Here is a 13,996-nt window from a genome sequence, read left to right on the forward strand (position 1 = left end):
GGCTAGTTTTTTAAGTGCGGCAGTAGTGCTGGTTGGTCTTGAAATTTGCTGGTGCTGGAGTTCGGAGCTCCAGCTTACTAACGTTAGCTTATGCATGATGGTGTACATGTATGTAATGTTTTGTAGTATTCCTTTAGTACGTCACCTTAATCTTGTTTGTAGTGCGTGCAGTGGAGTAAGGAGGAAGTGCAAAGACTTTACAGATCAAACTCTGTTTAGAGGTCTTGGGGAGTTCTACTGCATAAGTGAAAAAGGTTGTACGAAGAGATGGCTGAGTTGTGGGGCACATGCATTGTCCAGCGCCAGAAACCGTAATGAACAGAACAGAAAGTTGTGTACCACAGTGTGCTGCTGCGCGTGACGTCGTGTTATTCTTCTGCACATGCGGGCCAGTTTCAGGCTGCGGACAATTCCCACAGGATTCTGATATCGGCCACATTTAAGCAATATTGCGAACTGTCAAACAAAAAAAACGGATCTGGGAAATTCTGTTAAACCATTTATCTAATTGCACACCTTGTCTATATACAGTATGTTGCCCATTTTGACTCTGATAAAGACACAGTAGTGTTGAAATGTTAATATGCACAATTAAAGGCTGCAAATCAATCAGCGCGCTCCGGTCTCTGTTTTTCCTCAAACTGAGAAGCACCTGATTCAGCTGTATCAAAAAAATCATCAATTCATATTCACACCAGTTACAGTATGGATGCGGTCATTACCTTTCCAGCCACTGGCACCAGCCCAAGTTGCACATCAATCCAATACAAAGCTTTCAGTCCCATATGCTTTAATTGACTGCCACTATCCACATTACATAAACCTTAATGTTCTGCCCAGAACCTACTGTTTGCTAAGTCAGTCTCAAAGATCCAACCACTTGTCGCTCATTTTCATGCACGTCTAGATTGGTCTGTTATTTATACTTTGTCCTGTAGTTTTGCTAGTCATTAGATCCGGATAGGTTGCATTTAATTTCCTGTTCTCGTCTCCTTTCTCTGTTTATGTCCCCTCTTTAAACCCATGCTTGTGGTAAAAGGTTGTATAAATAAATCAACTTGGGCCTGAACTGTAAATGTGTAACAAGAAAATGAGGTAAACAAATTCAGGGCATTTAGGGAAGACAAATAGATGGAAGGAAATGATTTTTGTGAAGTGTGAAAATTTAAATTAAAGTGAAAATTTAAAAAGAAAAAGTCCACACTGTCCTGACACCGCTCACTGAATCACTGATTAAGTTCTAAAAAAATAAAATTCAGCTGAGATGGCCCCAGTTTACATTTCCGCATTTATACAAACTGTCTACGCACAGTTGTGTCATAACTGTGCTCATGACCATTTCAAAGCACAACGTGGGATTATTGAATTTATTGAGATGCTTGAGAATGTGAGTCAGTGTCAGTAGGCACAGTGTCAACTAGGCATATTCACGGCACTGAAGAAGTGAAACTCAAGGATAACAGAGACAGAATGGGACTGGCTTTACTCAGATAATGACCTTGAAAGCCTTATTTTCTGAACACAGCGTGTCCTTAATGTCAAACTTCAGAGGAATGGGTTTTTGTGTAATATGTTGTTGTGCAAGGTTACAAGAAATGTGTTCTAGATAGTCATTTATCACTAATAGAGTCAAGTGTTTTGTTTTATTTTGGCAAATTACTTTACATTATGGATGTGCAATTGCAACTACAGTCCGATATAAAAAGACCACTACTCACCAACTAAAGAGTGACAGGTGCTGGAGCTAAGACACAATGTTAAATATTAAGAAAAACATCCACACACTATACAATACTCATTTATTGAGGTAAGCTTTTGGTCAGGGACCTTCAGGTTGATGCCTGAAAATGTGTGCAGATGATGATTATGGACAATTACAGCTAAAATTATTATCACGGTATCGACTGCAATGCTGTTTATAGTTTATCCATGCAAATGGAGTCTGGTAACATTTCACACAGTGCTACAGGGGACGTTTTAACAGAGGTTCTGCCACAATTGACAGGTAAATTATAGATACTAGATACAGTAAAGATAATGTTTACTTATTCTAATTTCAGTTGCTTCTTCTTTGCCATACTCCTGATCAATGTACAGTCAACATAACTCAACACTTCCTTATCTATTTTCCCATTAAAAGTATATAATGGGAAGGCTGCCACATTTGTAACCTGAAACTTCTGGAGAAAGTTTTGAATTTCATTAGTTTAATAGTGTTCAGGGGGAGAAGCCAAGGTGAACTGATGTATGACTCTGTACTGATGGAATTAGTGCTGCGGAAACTGACATACGGATTATATATACAGAGTTTCAGCAGACATGAAGTTTTCTAGGAGTTTATTCCAGATATACGGAGCATAAAAACTAAACGCTGCTTCTCCTTGTTTAGTTTCGACTCTGGGGACAGTAAGCAGGCCTGTCCCAGACGACCTCAGAAGTCTCGATGGTTCATAAGAAAGCAGAAGATCAGAAATGTATTTTGGCCCTAAAACATTTAGTGCTTTATAAACTAACAGCAGGATTTTAAAATCAATTCTCTGACAGACAGGAAGCCAGTGTAAAGACCTCAGAACTGGAGTGATATGATCCACTTTTTTGGTCTTAGTAAGGACTCGAGCAGCAGCGTTCTGAATCAGCTGCAGCTGTCTGATCAATTTTTTAGGGAGTCCTGTAAAGACACCGTTACAGCAGTCGAGACGACTGAAGTTAAATGCATGGATAAGTTTTTCCAGGTCCTGCTGAGACATAAGTCCATGACTACACCAAGAATTCTGGGTTGGTTTGTGATTTTTAACATTACCGATTGAAGCTGAGCACTGAGAGAAGGCTGCCAGGTGGCTGTACTTCATACGGACCTTACTTGTATCTCATATTATGACAACGAACTGCAACCCATCCACATTATTCAGACACTTTCATTATAGAGAACTGCAAACCACATCCAAAAACATTTTAATGTTTTGTGCCAGTTCTGTAAAGTATGGAGCCAGAACAGTGACTTTAGATTTTGGCATTAAAAATCAAATTTGACACTGAAGTTAACTTTAACCAGCCTAGTTCTATGTGAGAAAACAGCAGCACAGAGAAAGACTTACTTGTTGTGTGCCATGTCAACTCCTGCTGTAGGTTTGCAGTGAGGCCAATTCCATTACAGCTTTTTCAATTCAATTCAATTTTATTTATATAGCGCCAAATCACAACATAAGTTATCTCACAGCGCTTTTCATAAAAGAGCAGGTCTAGACCGTACTCTATGACGCTATTTACAGAAGCCCAACAGTTCCCACCAAGAGCAAGCACTAGGCGACAGAGGCAAAGAAAAACTTCCTTTTAAGAGGCAGAAACCTCGAGCAGAACAAATGTTTCAATGTCAAAGTTCCCCTTTTCAGCTCAGGTTCTCTTTAATGTCACTGTCCTGGCTCCATAATAAATAATAGTTCTATGATCATGTGACATTCATCATTTATGTTGACAGACAAATACACTTCACCAATAATGGAAAATATGCTTTTATTATTCATCCCTTTGACCTTTAATAATTACTTTTCCAGACAAGAAGCATATGAAACTTTGTTCATTGTTGACTCTGATCACTACTTCAAAAGTCAATTGTTATAAAAAAAAAAAAAAAAAAAAAAAAAAAAAAAGCATGGCATTAGCATGTCAAAGGTCACCAAATTTAAGGGGGGCAAATGATCTATGCAGATTTACTGTGCTGCAGTGAGTGTATTCATTGATTGCAACTTGATTAGTCATATTTTGCAACTGCAGTCAGACATGTATGGATTTAGTGCCTTGCTTCAGGGTACGTCAACAGCAGCTGGCAGCAGCAGCAGCAGTTTAAAGAGGCAGGGCAACACATTTCCTTTCCCTTTTACAAGTCTGTTTAAGAGACCAGTGACCTTTCAGTAAAACGTTACAGACATCCCAATTAAAATGTCTGGACTAGTTTCAGATATAATATCCTGGAATCATTACAGATCGAAGTGCATAGAATGGTCACTTAAAATTATTAAAATGTTAAACACACCTATGCGCCAGTGATGCGGCTTATGAGATGTGAGCATTGGTTTTATTATACACACATAATTCAGATTCATAACAAAATAAACACTCTTTATTAAACATGTTTCAATATAAGATACAATGACTAGGCACAATAATCAGGCACATTTTAGTGCATAAATATTAATTTACTAGAACTGATGCATGAAAAACAGACCTTTATTCAATTAGAACTCACATTCAGACAAAACCTGTACAAGCTCAAGTCATGATGACACTTCACCTTGAGCTACTCTACACACCAACAACTGACTCGACAGATACTCAGAATATGTGAGCTGTAACGCCCCGAAGATCATCGTCATTCCATAGTACAAAACAATAAAACGCCCTTATGCTGTTTGCAGTCACGAATCTACAAAAGTTGGTTTATCTGCACTCTTGTCTTGATGATATTACAAACAGGTTCAGTTGTCTAGGTAACAGAGAGAGCCGTTTGTCTAAGAGCAGACTAAACTGAGGTCAAATAGAAACCATGCCGCCAGCTCTGTTCTCGACAGTGCATTGTCCCGTAAATCAAAAGACAACAATAATCCTGGTTATACGATCCCTCAAACAAGTGTTGAGGCTGAGAGAGTGCTGCATGCTAAAGCCACAATCACCACAGCAGTGCTTTCCATAGTTGATGCAAAGTACATTAGTGCTCAAGAATACACCCTTAAAGAATAATTGTGGTTTATTGCAAACATTTTTGTCTTTAAAGTATTGTTTATTTCCATCAGTAATAATAACAGACTCACCAAAGCTAACAGTTAACTACAGATTTGTTTAAAAATGTTACTGTAAACAAGTTACATTTTCTTTGTTCATATTTTTGATCTTTGCTACTGCTTCTACACGTTACTTCTAAGATGGTTTGAGGTCATGACTAGTTTTCCTCCATTCTGCATGAACAAAGACAAGTGAGAGTGCATTCCAAGACTGAACTTTTAATTTGGACAGATCTGACCATTTGAATGGTAGTACACATTTAGAATAAAGAAAGACAGCCTTAGTGTGCACACTTTGATAGAAATGATGCCCAAAACTACTAAAATAAGACCCAAGTTGTAATAAACCAGAATTCCCCTTTAAGCATTCCCTTAGTCAGAGAAGATGATGCCATTGCAACCAAAAACACCAACACATTTGACCATATGATGTTACATATTGTATACGTTTTCTCTGCCTCATTTACCACCACTAAAAACACTATCACCTGTAAAAATGTGCTTGATTGCAGTGCTGATACAGTGTGTTTGTGTGTTACTTCTACTTGTATTCCATTTATTTCTTGTATGTTTAAATGTGAATCTCACTCTGGCGTTGACATATTAGACAAAGAAAGGAGACTTACAGTCACAGTGTGAATCCTTGTATGGCGATGTGTATAGTAACACGTCAACCTGAGGTAGTTTCAAGTACACTGCTGAATCACATTACAGTGCTAGATTAAATGCACCCGCTTTGTGTTAGTAGTGCTCAGAGTAGAGTAGAACATCCTCACACATACTTACATTAATGAGTGTACAAACAATGTGATCAAAATGTAGAAACAATAATACATGTGCTAGTGTAATTTGTTGTGCAGACTGAGGTTAGTGTGGCAGTCTACTCCGTCTGACAATCCCAGGTAAGAGCCAAAGAGGGAGGTCACCTTCCACTGTAGAACACTGAAGAGGATGATGGAGGGACAGGATGAGTGAAGGGAAGAAATATATACAATATTTAACTGACTTTGCTTCCCTCGTAATGGCAGGAAGTGCATTAAGTATTTTAATTAATTAATATCAAATGGACTGAGGGCAGCGGAGATACCTGGTACCTTGTATGTTCTGCCACTGATACGGCTTGTGCTAGATTTTGACTCCTGCTTGATGAAGATTATACTGAGGAAATAAAGGACGCTCAATTTAACTGGATGACAAGACTGCAGGAGACTCGTCAAACTTCCAAATATACAAGTGATTGTTGAAAAAAAATGTTATCTGTAATGGAGAGATTACTGCAAGTTTGCCATGCAGTCCATGAATTAAAATTGGTATTTATGCATGAAAGAAGTTAAACTTTAAAGTAACCAAACCACAATTAGAAATTGAGCTACAAATGTTGTCTTACCAGGAGAGAGACCATTAAGTTATAGTTATAATAATGGTCTAACAGGAAAGATTTCACAAAAACAAACTCCTAACAAAGTTCCAAACTGCCTGAATTACACAAGCAAACAATTATTTTATTTGAAGAGGACTAATCTCATCATAACACTAAATTTGGACAAACTGCACTGGCTAAAAGAACACTGGTAACAAACAGAAGCTCATCAACACAGATAGACTCACAGGTTGTTGTTGTAGATGATTAATGCTACAGAGGTACGGGCTGTAAAATTACCCCAGCGCTGAATGAGCACCCCTGTGAACCCTCTCGATAAAAACTGTACGTCATGAGCACGAAAATGGAATTCATGGGCAGGGCTGCCATTACAAGACCAATTGTAACCAAGGGCATTGCACAAAAACACAACCTGGAGTAACCATCAAAACCTGGACCCCCTGTTCAATGCAAAATGTTTGGATGAGTCATCCTCCAATCTTTCTGATGCATCCACAGTGGCTTTCATCTAGAAAGCGCTAAATGCCTTCAACCCACAATGCATGTTGCCATCTGTTAAACATTGCGTAGGTCTAATGTTAGTTCAGCATGGGTAAAATTGCCATGATGCACTCATGTTCCAGGATGATAATACCCCCATACACACCAGCAAAGAAACTCAACTTTGGTTTCATGTCAGAATGAACCCAGACTCCTTCTGTGCTCCCCACAATCACTAAGGCTTCAAACATTGCTGACTTTGCTTCAACTAATGCAGGCTAACATGAACTATTACCCAGATTTTGAATAAACAGAGTATAGGTATCAATGCAAGCATGAAGGTCTTCTCCTGCACTGTGGCAGATGTGTTCGTCAACTAACAGTGAGCACCATTAAAACTTCAGCTTAACAGAAAACAGAAGGCTTGGAGACAAATCAGAAGGTTTGGAGACAAATCAGTGCATTACTTGAGATTTTAGGTAGCAGTTTTCATTAATTTAAACTGATACTGAACTGGTAGCATTCATTTTATAGTTTGTGTTCATTGAATGTTTGCTTACTTAAAAACTACTACTACTACTCAGCTTTGCCATTATTTTACAATATTATTACTATAAAAGGCATCTTATTAACTTTTACAGAACAGCAGTAGAAAGCATCCTCACTGGAAACATCAGAAACTGGCACGGGATGTGTGCGGGTGTTTAACGCCTCTCACAAGATGAAGAAAATTGTTTTCTCTTTTTGTTCTTTTATGCAAGTACTTGTAATAGAACTACTTTTCTATTATTATTATGTCTTATGTATTGTTTTTCATCTTTAACCTTTCCTTTTATTATTATACTCATTATCCTAGTCTGTCCACATGCGGAGGGTTTAGGTCAGAGATGTGAAGTTGTTTTATTGTTTTCTGCACTAGTTGTTCTTCTTTGTTCCCCAAAACATAGTAACCTAGACTTTGTAAATGATTATGCATCTCTATGCTTGGAGCAAGACTTTCATGACTGTCCTAGGAGACAGAACCTCTGGTCCATCTGATTTGTGTTGTAGTATTTCTCTGTTTATTCTCTTTTATTAATAGATTCTTCAAAGACAACAGTTTGTTGTAACTCAATTATTTGCTCAATCCCTCACCAGGAATACCATAATTCTCCTTGACAATGGAACCCATAAGCATTAGTGATATCATTGAGGTGAGGTGCCAGCAGAGCCCAAAGGATATGAAAGGACAGTACCCACCCAGCCGCAGCCTGTTGCCTGTTACCCTGCTGCTGGCAAGAGATACAGAAGTATCTGCTGTCGCACCACCAGACAGCAGAGCAGCTTCTTCTGCGAGACCTCAACCTCACCTCATCCTGTGCACTCCACCGATCGTTTTGTTTTTGACGTGATTTTTTTAGTGTGTAACATGAAGGCACTACAACTTGCGTTTCGTTGTATATCTTTGCGTTCTACAATGTTAAGTAAATTTGACTGCACTAATGACTGATATTAACTATTCAGTGGCAATGAACTGTGTGTGTAGAGTGATGTGTGAATCTTCACTGCAGTTATGTGGAAGAGAAGAAAAAAGGTAGACACTAACTTTTGAGAGCTGTGATGAAGTACATGCTCTTGGGCAGCAGCAGATAGACCTTGTCTGTGAGCACAGCATGGATGATCTTCTTGGCTACATAGTCTGGATCCAGGATTGGCATCAGTCTTGGCCATCTGATGAGGACAAGACAAGGAATTAAGAAAAGAAAATGCAACTGCTAACAACACTGAACCACTTGCCAACAAACAATTACGTTCCCCATTTCCTGCGAGAGACGACGTATGGCTTGGTTGATCTCTTTAAAATGGCCTTTCTGAACATTGGGGTTCATGCAACAACCTTTTCATATTCTTAACTTTATATTACTTTTTTAGGCCACGTCAGATTCAGCAAACACTCCTAACTTCAGATAACTGTGTAAATGACATGTGGAAACTAACTTGATGAATGCCTTCTGTGCGTAAACGCATTCATGAAATTTGTATATTAACATAATTAACAGCCCGATAATAGCATAAGGATACCCCATGTGTCAGGAAGTGTTCATTCATGAAAATGACATCTAAGAGCAAAAATAACTTTACGAGTCCAGCGAATAAAGTCCTCCTTTGACTTTCCTTTATGGATCTCTATGGATGCATTTTTAACAGCGTCAGCAATGGAATTAAGGGAAATGTGTTGAATTGGTGTGTCTGTTTGTGGAGCTGCAGCTCTAACAAGTTTCACATTTGCAGAAACACATGGTAATCTAAACCATTCATCACTCTGCCAATATATCAGCACACAGTCACTCTCTCCCAAGAGCCTGACACGCTAAGACATCCAAAAGATTACACCTTAAATGAATGTTTAATTAGTGCATCATATAATTTTTTTTTTAATTTATTTTTTTAGAGAAGTTCATATTGATATTGTAGCGTTACACAATAGCACCAATTTAAATGGTTGATGATCATTACAATATTATTATCTTATAATTAAAATTGCATCCAAGATGATGTCAACATAATTATGGAGGTGTAATTTGAGTAGTATTTTCAAACTCAAAAATGCTTCAAAATAATAAAATATACAATCCATTAGTGAAAAACTTAGGTTGTAATAACAGCAGACTAATTGCACATGACTCCAAAACAAGTCTGGAACTCAGAAATTGTCAAATATGACAAAATTGGTGAATGCTGTAAAGTTCTCCTAAATCCCTTGTACAAGACACATAAGAACAAATCTGTTCGTAGGAGTGGTTCTTGCATGAGGCCCAACGAGTATAAATTGAAGTTGACTGAGGATTTTACTTTGTTGATGAGGTAAGAAATTAGTTATGGTGCTTTCAGACCAAAAGCGAAGTGAGCGTTGGGGGCGGGAGTTTACATACAAAGTCAATGCAAAAACGCGGAGAGCTGCGATTTCCTGCCAGGCGGTACGGAGGGGGCGCTGCCAGCGACGTGAAGGCTTTTGCGTGAGTTGAAAATTTTCAACTTGAGAGAGAAAGTCGCATGATGCTGAGTCACGATAGCCTATTAGCGTTGAGATTATCGAGACATCACAGACTGCTTCACAGCGTTGTGTGCAGAGGACCAGGCAGAAAGGGGGATTGAAACGCCGCTGGCCAGCGTAGAGCTACTAAACTGTGGGGAAAAGCTGAGGACAGAACCGGAGCAGCGCTGCAGCTTTTGGACAAATAAACACCTGTAGCCGGACTGGATTATGCTCTCATAACTACGCCGTTTGCTCGTGGGAGGAGTTAACCGTTTTAATTCACTTAATTAGGATAATCTCGATCGAAAAGTATTAATACTCTTTTCCGGGGAGTGCTGGGTGCATAGATGGACACTAATGAGCCATGCCAGCAGCTCAGAGGCTGTGGCTGTACTTAGCTCACAGTACCACTATGAGCTGAAATGCCAATATCAGCAGACTAACATGCTCACAATGACAATGTTGGTATTTAGTAGTTTACCATGTTCAGCATCTTAGTTTAGCATATTTGCTAATCATCACTAACACCAAGTACAGCTGAGGCTGACAGGAATGTAGTTTTGCAAACTGTTCTTAGTCATAAAAATGCACTTGGTTGTTCACACAAAAAGTGACAAATAGTTGTGTAACAAATAACAAAATAAGAAATTTAAAACCCTGGCTCCTTTCTCACCTCCACACAGCATGAAGCATGTGGAAAGGTGTAGGCGTTAGGGTGTTTCCGACCATCTGACAAGTTGTTCTGAAGAAGCTTACTGGCAGCTCTAGCCTTCAAACTAATTTTAACAAAAACAATCTTTATGAGGGCATAAATAATTCATGCATTCTGCTCCCTTCATTTATGCATACCTTTTATAAAATTATTTTGATGCTGCTAAAACCTTCAGCAAGTATACCAGTGTGGGAAATATATGTCTGAAAACTGACTGTCGGGTCCAGTCAGAATAAACACGTATACTTCAAAAGACCCTCAAGGTGCAGATGTGAGAAGTAGAAAGTGACAGGCCAGGTGTTTGGCGCTGGCATAAAGCATGTGTCCTGGTGGCTTCGGGGGCTCTTGGATAGATAAAGGCAAGAAGACAGATCTAAAGATGGACACAAGTCTCCAAACACCTTTAAAACCTGACCCCAGGACATCCGGGAGTTCTCCACGGCGGCCCAGCAATGGTGCATGTGAGTTAGTGTGTGTGTATTGGGTAGATAAAAAAATACACTGTCAATTTAATGTCTACCCGTCTAAATATCACCACAGAGGCCTCAGGCATTATTTTGTGTTTTGCTGAATAGTAAGTGGCTTCTTTCTCATTTGTCATTAATGCTGGTTAAGGTTTGTTTTCCATTACAGAAAAATAGGTAAAAAAAAATTATAGATCATTGGTTCCTAGAAAAGACATAAGAAACCTCACAAATACAGTGTTACTTTAAAAAAAAAGGCTCAGTAATTACCTGAAACAGCTGGTCACGGCAGTTTAAAAACAAACAAACATCTAAAACCAGTTGGGTTGGTTGGGTTACGGTCTTTTTAATGCATCTGCTGACAATAAAAAAGTGGATATCACCAGACATATCCATAAAGACCTGTAGCTCCAAACTAAATGTTAGATCTGATAAAAAACATTTATTCAAAGTATTAATGCTAGACAATGAGCTAGGTGATATGTTTGAGGCAGAAGAACAAGTTGTAAACACAACACATTACCATCTTATAAAAGTTGTTATTGCTAACAGCTGCCTATTTACAAATCCAACAGTTGTGGGAAATGCTTCGCTATGTTCACCAGCTCTAACTGTGTCTGTCTGCTAAATTTGCAGGCAGAAGAACCAAAACAATGAGCTGAAAGATAATAAAATGATCTGTAGAGCTTAGGGGAACTGCAGAGTTGGTGAGGGTTTGTTACTAATATCTACCCTTACCCTTTCACATTACATGAATCTGAGCCATTATAAAAAACACTGATTGGTGCAGCTTTTAGTTAGCTGGATGAGAGTTAACAGGATACTTTGATCCAACCAACATCATGTTAGCATGGATTAGTTAAGCCATGTTTGAAGAACAGGGCCTTAGTGACTGTGGAGACAACAGAAGGTGTCTGATTTCATACTGACATGGAACCAAAAAACATTGTATAATGGTGGGCTGTCAAATCAAAACAATGAGCAAAAATAAGCTAATACGCTCTGTTGATCTGAGGTGAACTGCAAAGTTTGGTGGTAATTATTTGAGGGCTCATCATACAAGCGGCATTTATTACATTACTAATCATTTCATGTATTGTTTATATAAAGCACTGCTTAATGCAGCAAATGTGCAAAAACAAAGAGCCTGAGAGGTGTTATAGAAATCTACCTCAGTCCCCTTTGTTTTATTTTGCTAAGGCTATTAACTCTATGCTCAGACGTCTGTTTCGCCCCGCTGGCTTTGGTTGTTTCTTTTCAGGATCCTGAGGTACAGTATGTCTTAAGCATTCCCCTGTACATATATGGCCCCAAGCTTTGGTGTAACTCACAGCGACTCCACTTCTGTTTCCAGTGTTGTACATTTACTGGCACAGGGCAGCTGTGTGCCGCTATCCTCACCGGCTGGCTATGCTTGACTCTCTGCGGCGGCGGCCTCTTTCTCCTCCATACGCCGTAATTTCTCCCTGAATAGCCCTGAATGTCTGATTCCAGTATTACACTATTAAAATTGTTCTTCCATATCTACAGGACATTGCTTTCTGCCATGGTCTTGCAGTGGTTGTTCTAGCCAGTTGATTTTTGACAGCATGTTTTGAGATCCGAGTGTCCGTGGAGGCAGGCACATAAAATGCGGAATTACAATCTTTAGTTTGAACAACAGCCCAAAAGCCGGCAAAAGTAGTAGTTGCGACGTCTAACAAATTAAACAAACAGATTAATCACAACAGCTCCTGACTGTCACTGGGCTGGCTTACATCATCGTTTTGGAAAAGCTCAGTTTACCCCATAAACACTACTTAACTTCAAGCCTCCAACGAGCATCATGTAATTTGTTTATGACGGACATTCAAATATCTGATATCATACCAGCCTACAGTGTCCTCTGATCTTATCCACAAAAATGCAAGGGCCTGATTAGTGGGCCACCCACTCTACCTCCTGAGCCACAGCTGCCCTTTTCAAAAACATTTACATATTTCCTTTATCTACCATTATCCTGGTTGCCATGCATTCAAACAGGTATGGGCCAAATACAAGACAGGTGAAAGAAATTCAAGATTCAATAATTAAGTAAAAACCAGGATAATGTAGTAAAACAGTAAAACTGGGGAGAGGATTGTGAGGACGTCATGTCAACTGAACCAATGGAAGCATTTTCATTGGAACAGATGAGGAAGTGCTGAGTGAATAATAAATAAAAGCTACGCTCTCTCGTGTCTGTACTGTAATGCTACAGTTGTATTTGATGCTCCGAGAATATCTTATGCTTTATCTCTCAGTCTCTCTCCTTTTATATTCTCTGTTTCATCTTCTTGATTTGTTTTCATTCCATTTTATTCCCCAGGTGGTCCCTAGATTTCAGGGCTGTCATTACAAATAAGATTTGTGCTTAATTGACTTGCCAAGTTACATAACCTATGATTATTACCCCTCCATTTAACTCCTCTCCCCTTGTTCACCTCTCTCTCCACTGCCAAAAGTCAGTCAATCTCACACCAGTCTTCTGAGAACAGCCCAGCACAGCCAGGCTATAATGCCCACAGCTAGCACAGTTTAATGGCTTTCTGTATAGCCCATTAAACCAAGAGAGAAACTCCTCTGTAAACCCAGGACAAGAAAATCTGTAGGAATCTAGTAACACAGGCCATGTGATTATTAAGCCATGGACTGGAAACAATCAGAAGGAATCTGAAAAAAAAGGGAGAAACGTGAAGAAAACTGAGAAAATTGTATCTACTTTGAATGAAATTTATGTGACATGGCTTTTTATACAAAAACACAGCAGAAAGATATGAAGAAGTGGAGGACAGCGAGATCATTACAGAGAAAATCCTGTGAGAAGAGATGGAGATAAGTTAAGCTGGAGATAAGTAAGCTGAGCAGAGCTAAGATTAGGTGATAATAGCCAATCATTTGAAGCCATAAGGAGAGATACAAAGAGAGTCTTATTGAATTTGTGATCAAAGAGGCATCATTATGGCTTCGTCCATGGTGCGGGCGGTGCTTGCAGATGTGGTGGCCAGTAGCGCCTTCAAATGTCTCTACATTTTTGTTAGAATTTGTAATTTTTCGGCCACCAAAATTTATCGGCTGAAAATACCAAAAAAAAATCACTCGGTGTAAGGCCTAATAAGTCAAACAGTCTTGTCGGCAGCGTGGAAGCAT

General features: G+C 39.1%; 1 protein-coding gene across 3 annotated transcripts in view; it reads right to left on the reverse strand.

Moving 5' to 3' along the window:
* The window catches only part of LOC119902539 (epidermal retinol dehydrogenase 2-like), a 45,496-nt gene that overhangs the window by 12,689 nt on the left and 18,811 nt on the right, over window positions 1-13,996 (reverse strand). Inside the window, exons 6-7 of one of the 3 annotated variants that reach the window (XM_038718801.1) lie at window positions 8,222-8,346; window positions 4,206-5,717 (exon numbers count right to left, since the gene is read on the reverse strand). In XM_038718801.1, coding sequence (XP_038574729.1) covers window positions 5,698-5,717; window positions 8,222-8,346 — 145 coding nt within the window. In that variant the 3' untranslated portion in view covers window positions 4,206-5,697. Of the gene's footprint in view, window positions 1-4,205; window positions 5,718-8,217; window positions 8,347-13,996 lie in introns of those variants that run through there. The other 2 variants (XM_038718803.1, XM_038718802.1) reach the window with 2 other exon arrangements.

The sequence above is a fragment of the Micropterus salmoides genome, unplaced genomic scaffold, assembly GCF_014851395.1.
Source record: "Micropterus salmoides isolate LMB-PRFRI ecotype aquatic unplaced genomic scaffold, ASM1485139v1 Ms_hic_scaffold_14, whole genome shotgun sequence".
Classification (NCBI taxonomy): domain Eukaryota; kingdom Metazoa; phylum Chordata; class Actinopteri; order Centrarchiformes; family Centrarchidae; genus Micropterus; species Micropterus salmoides.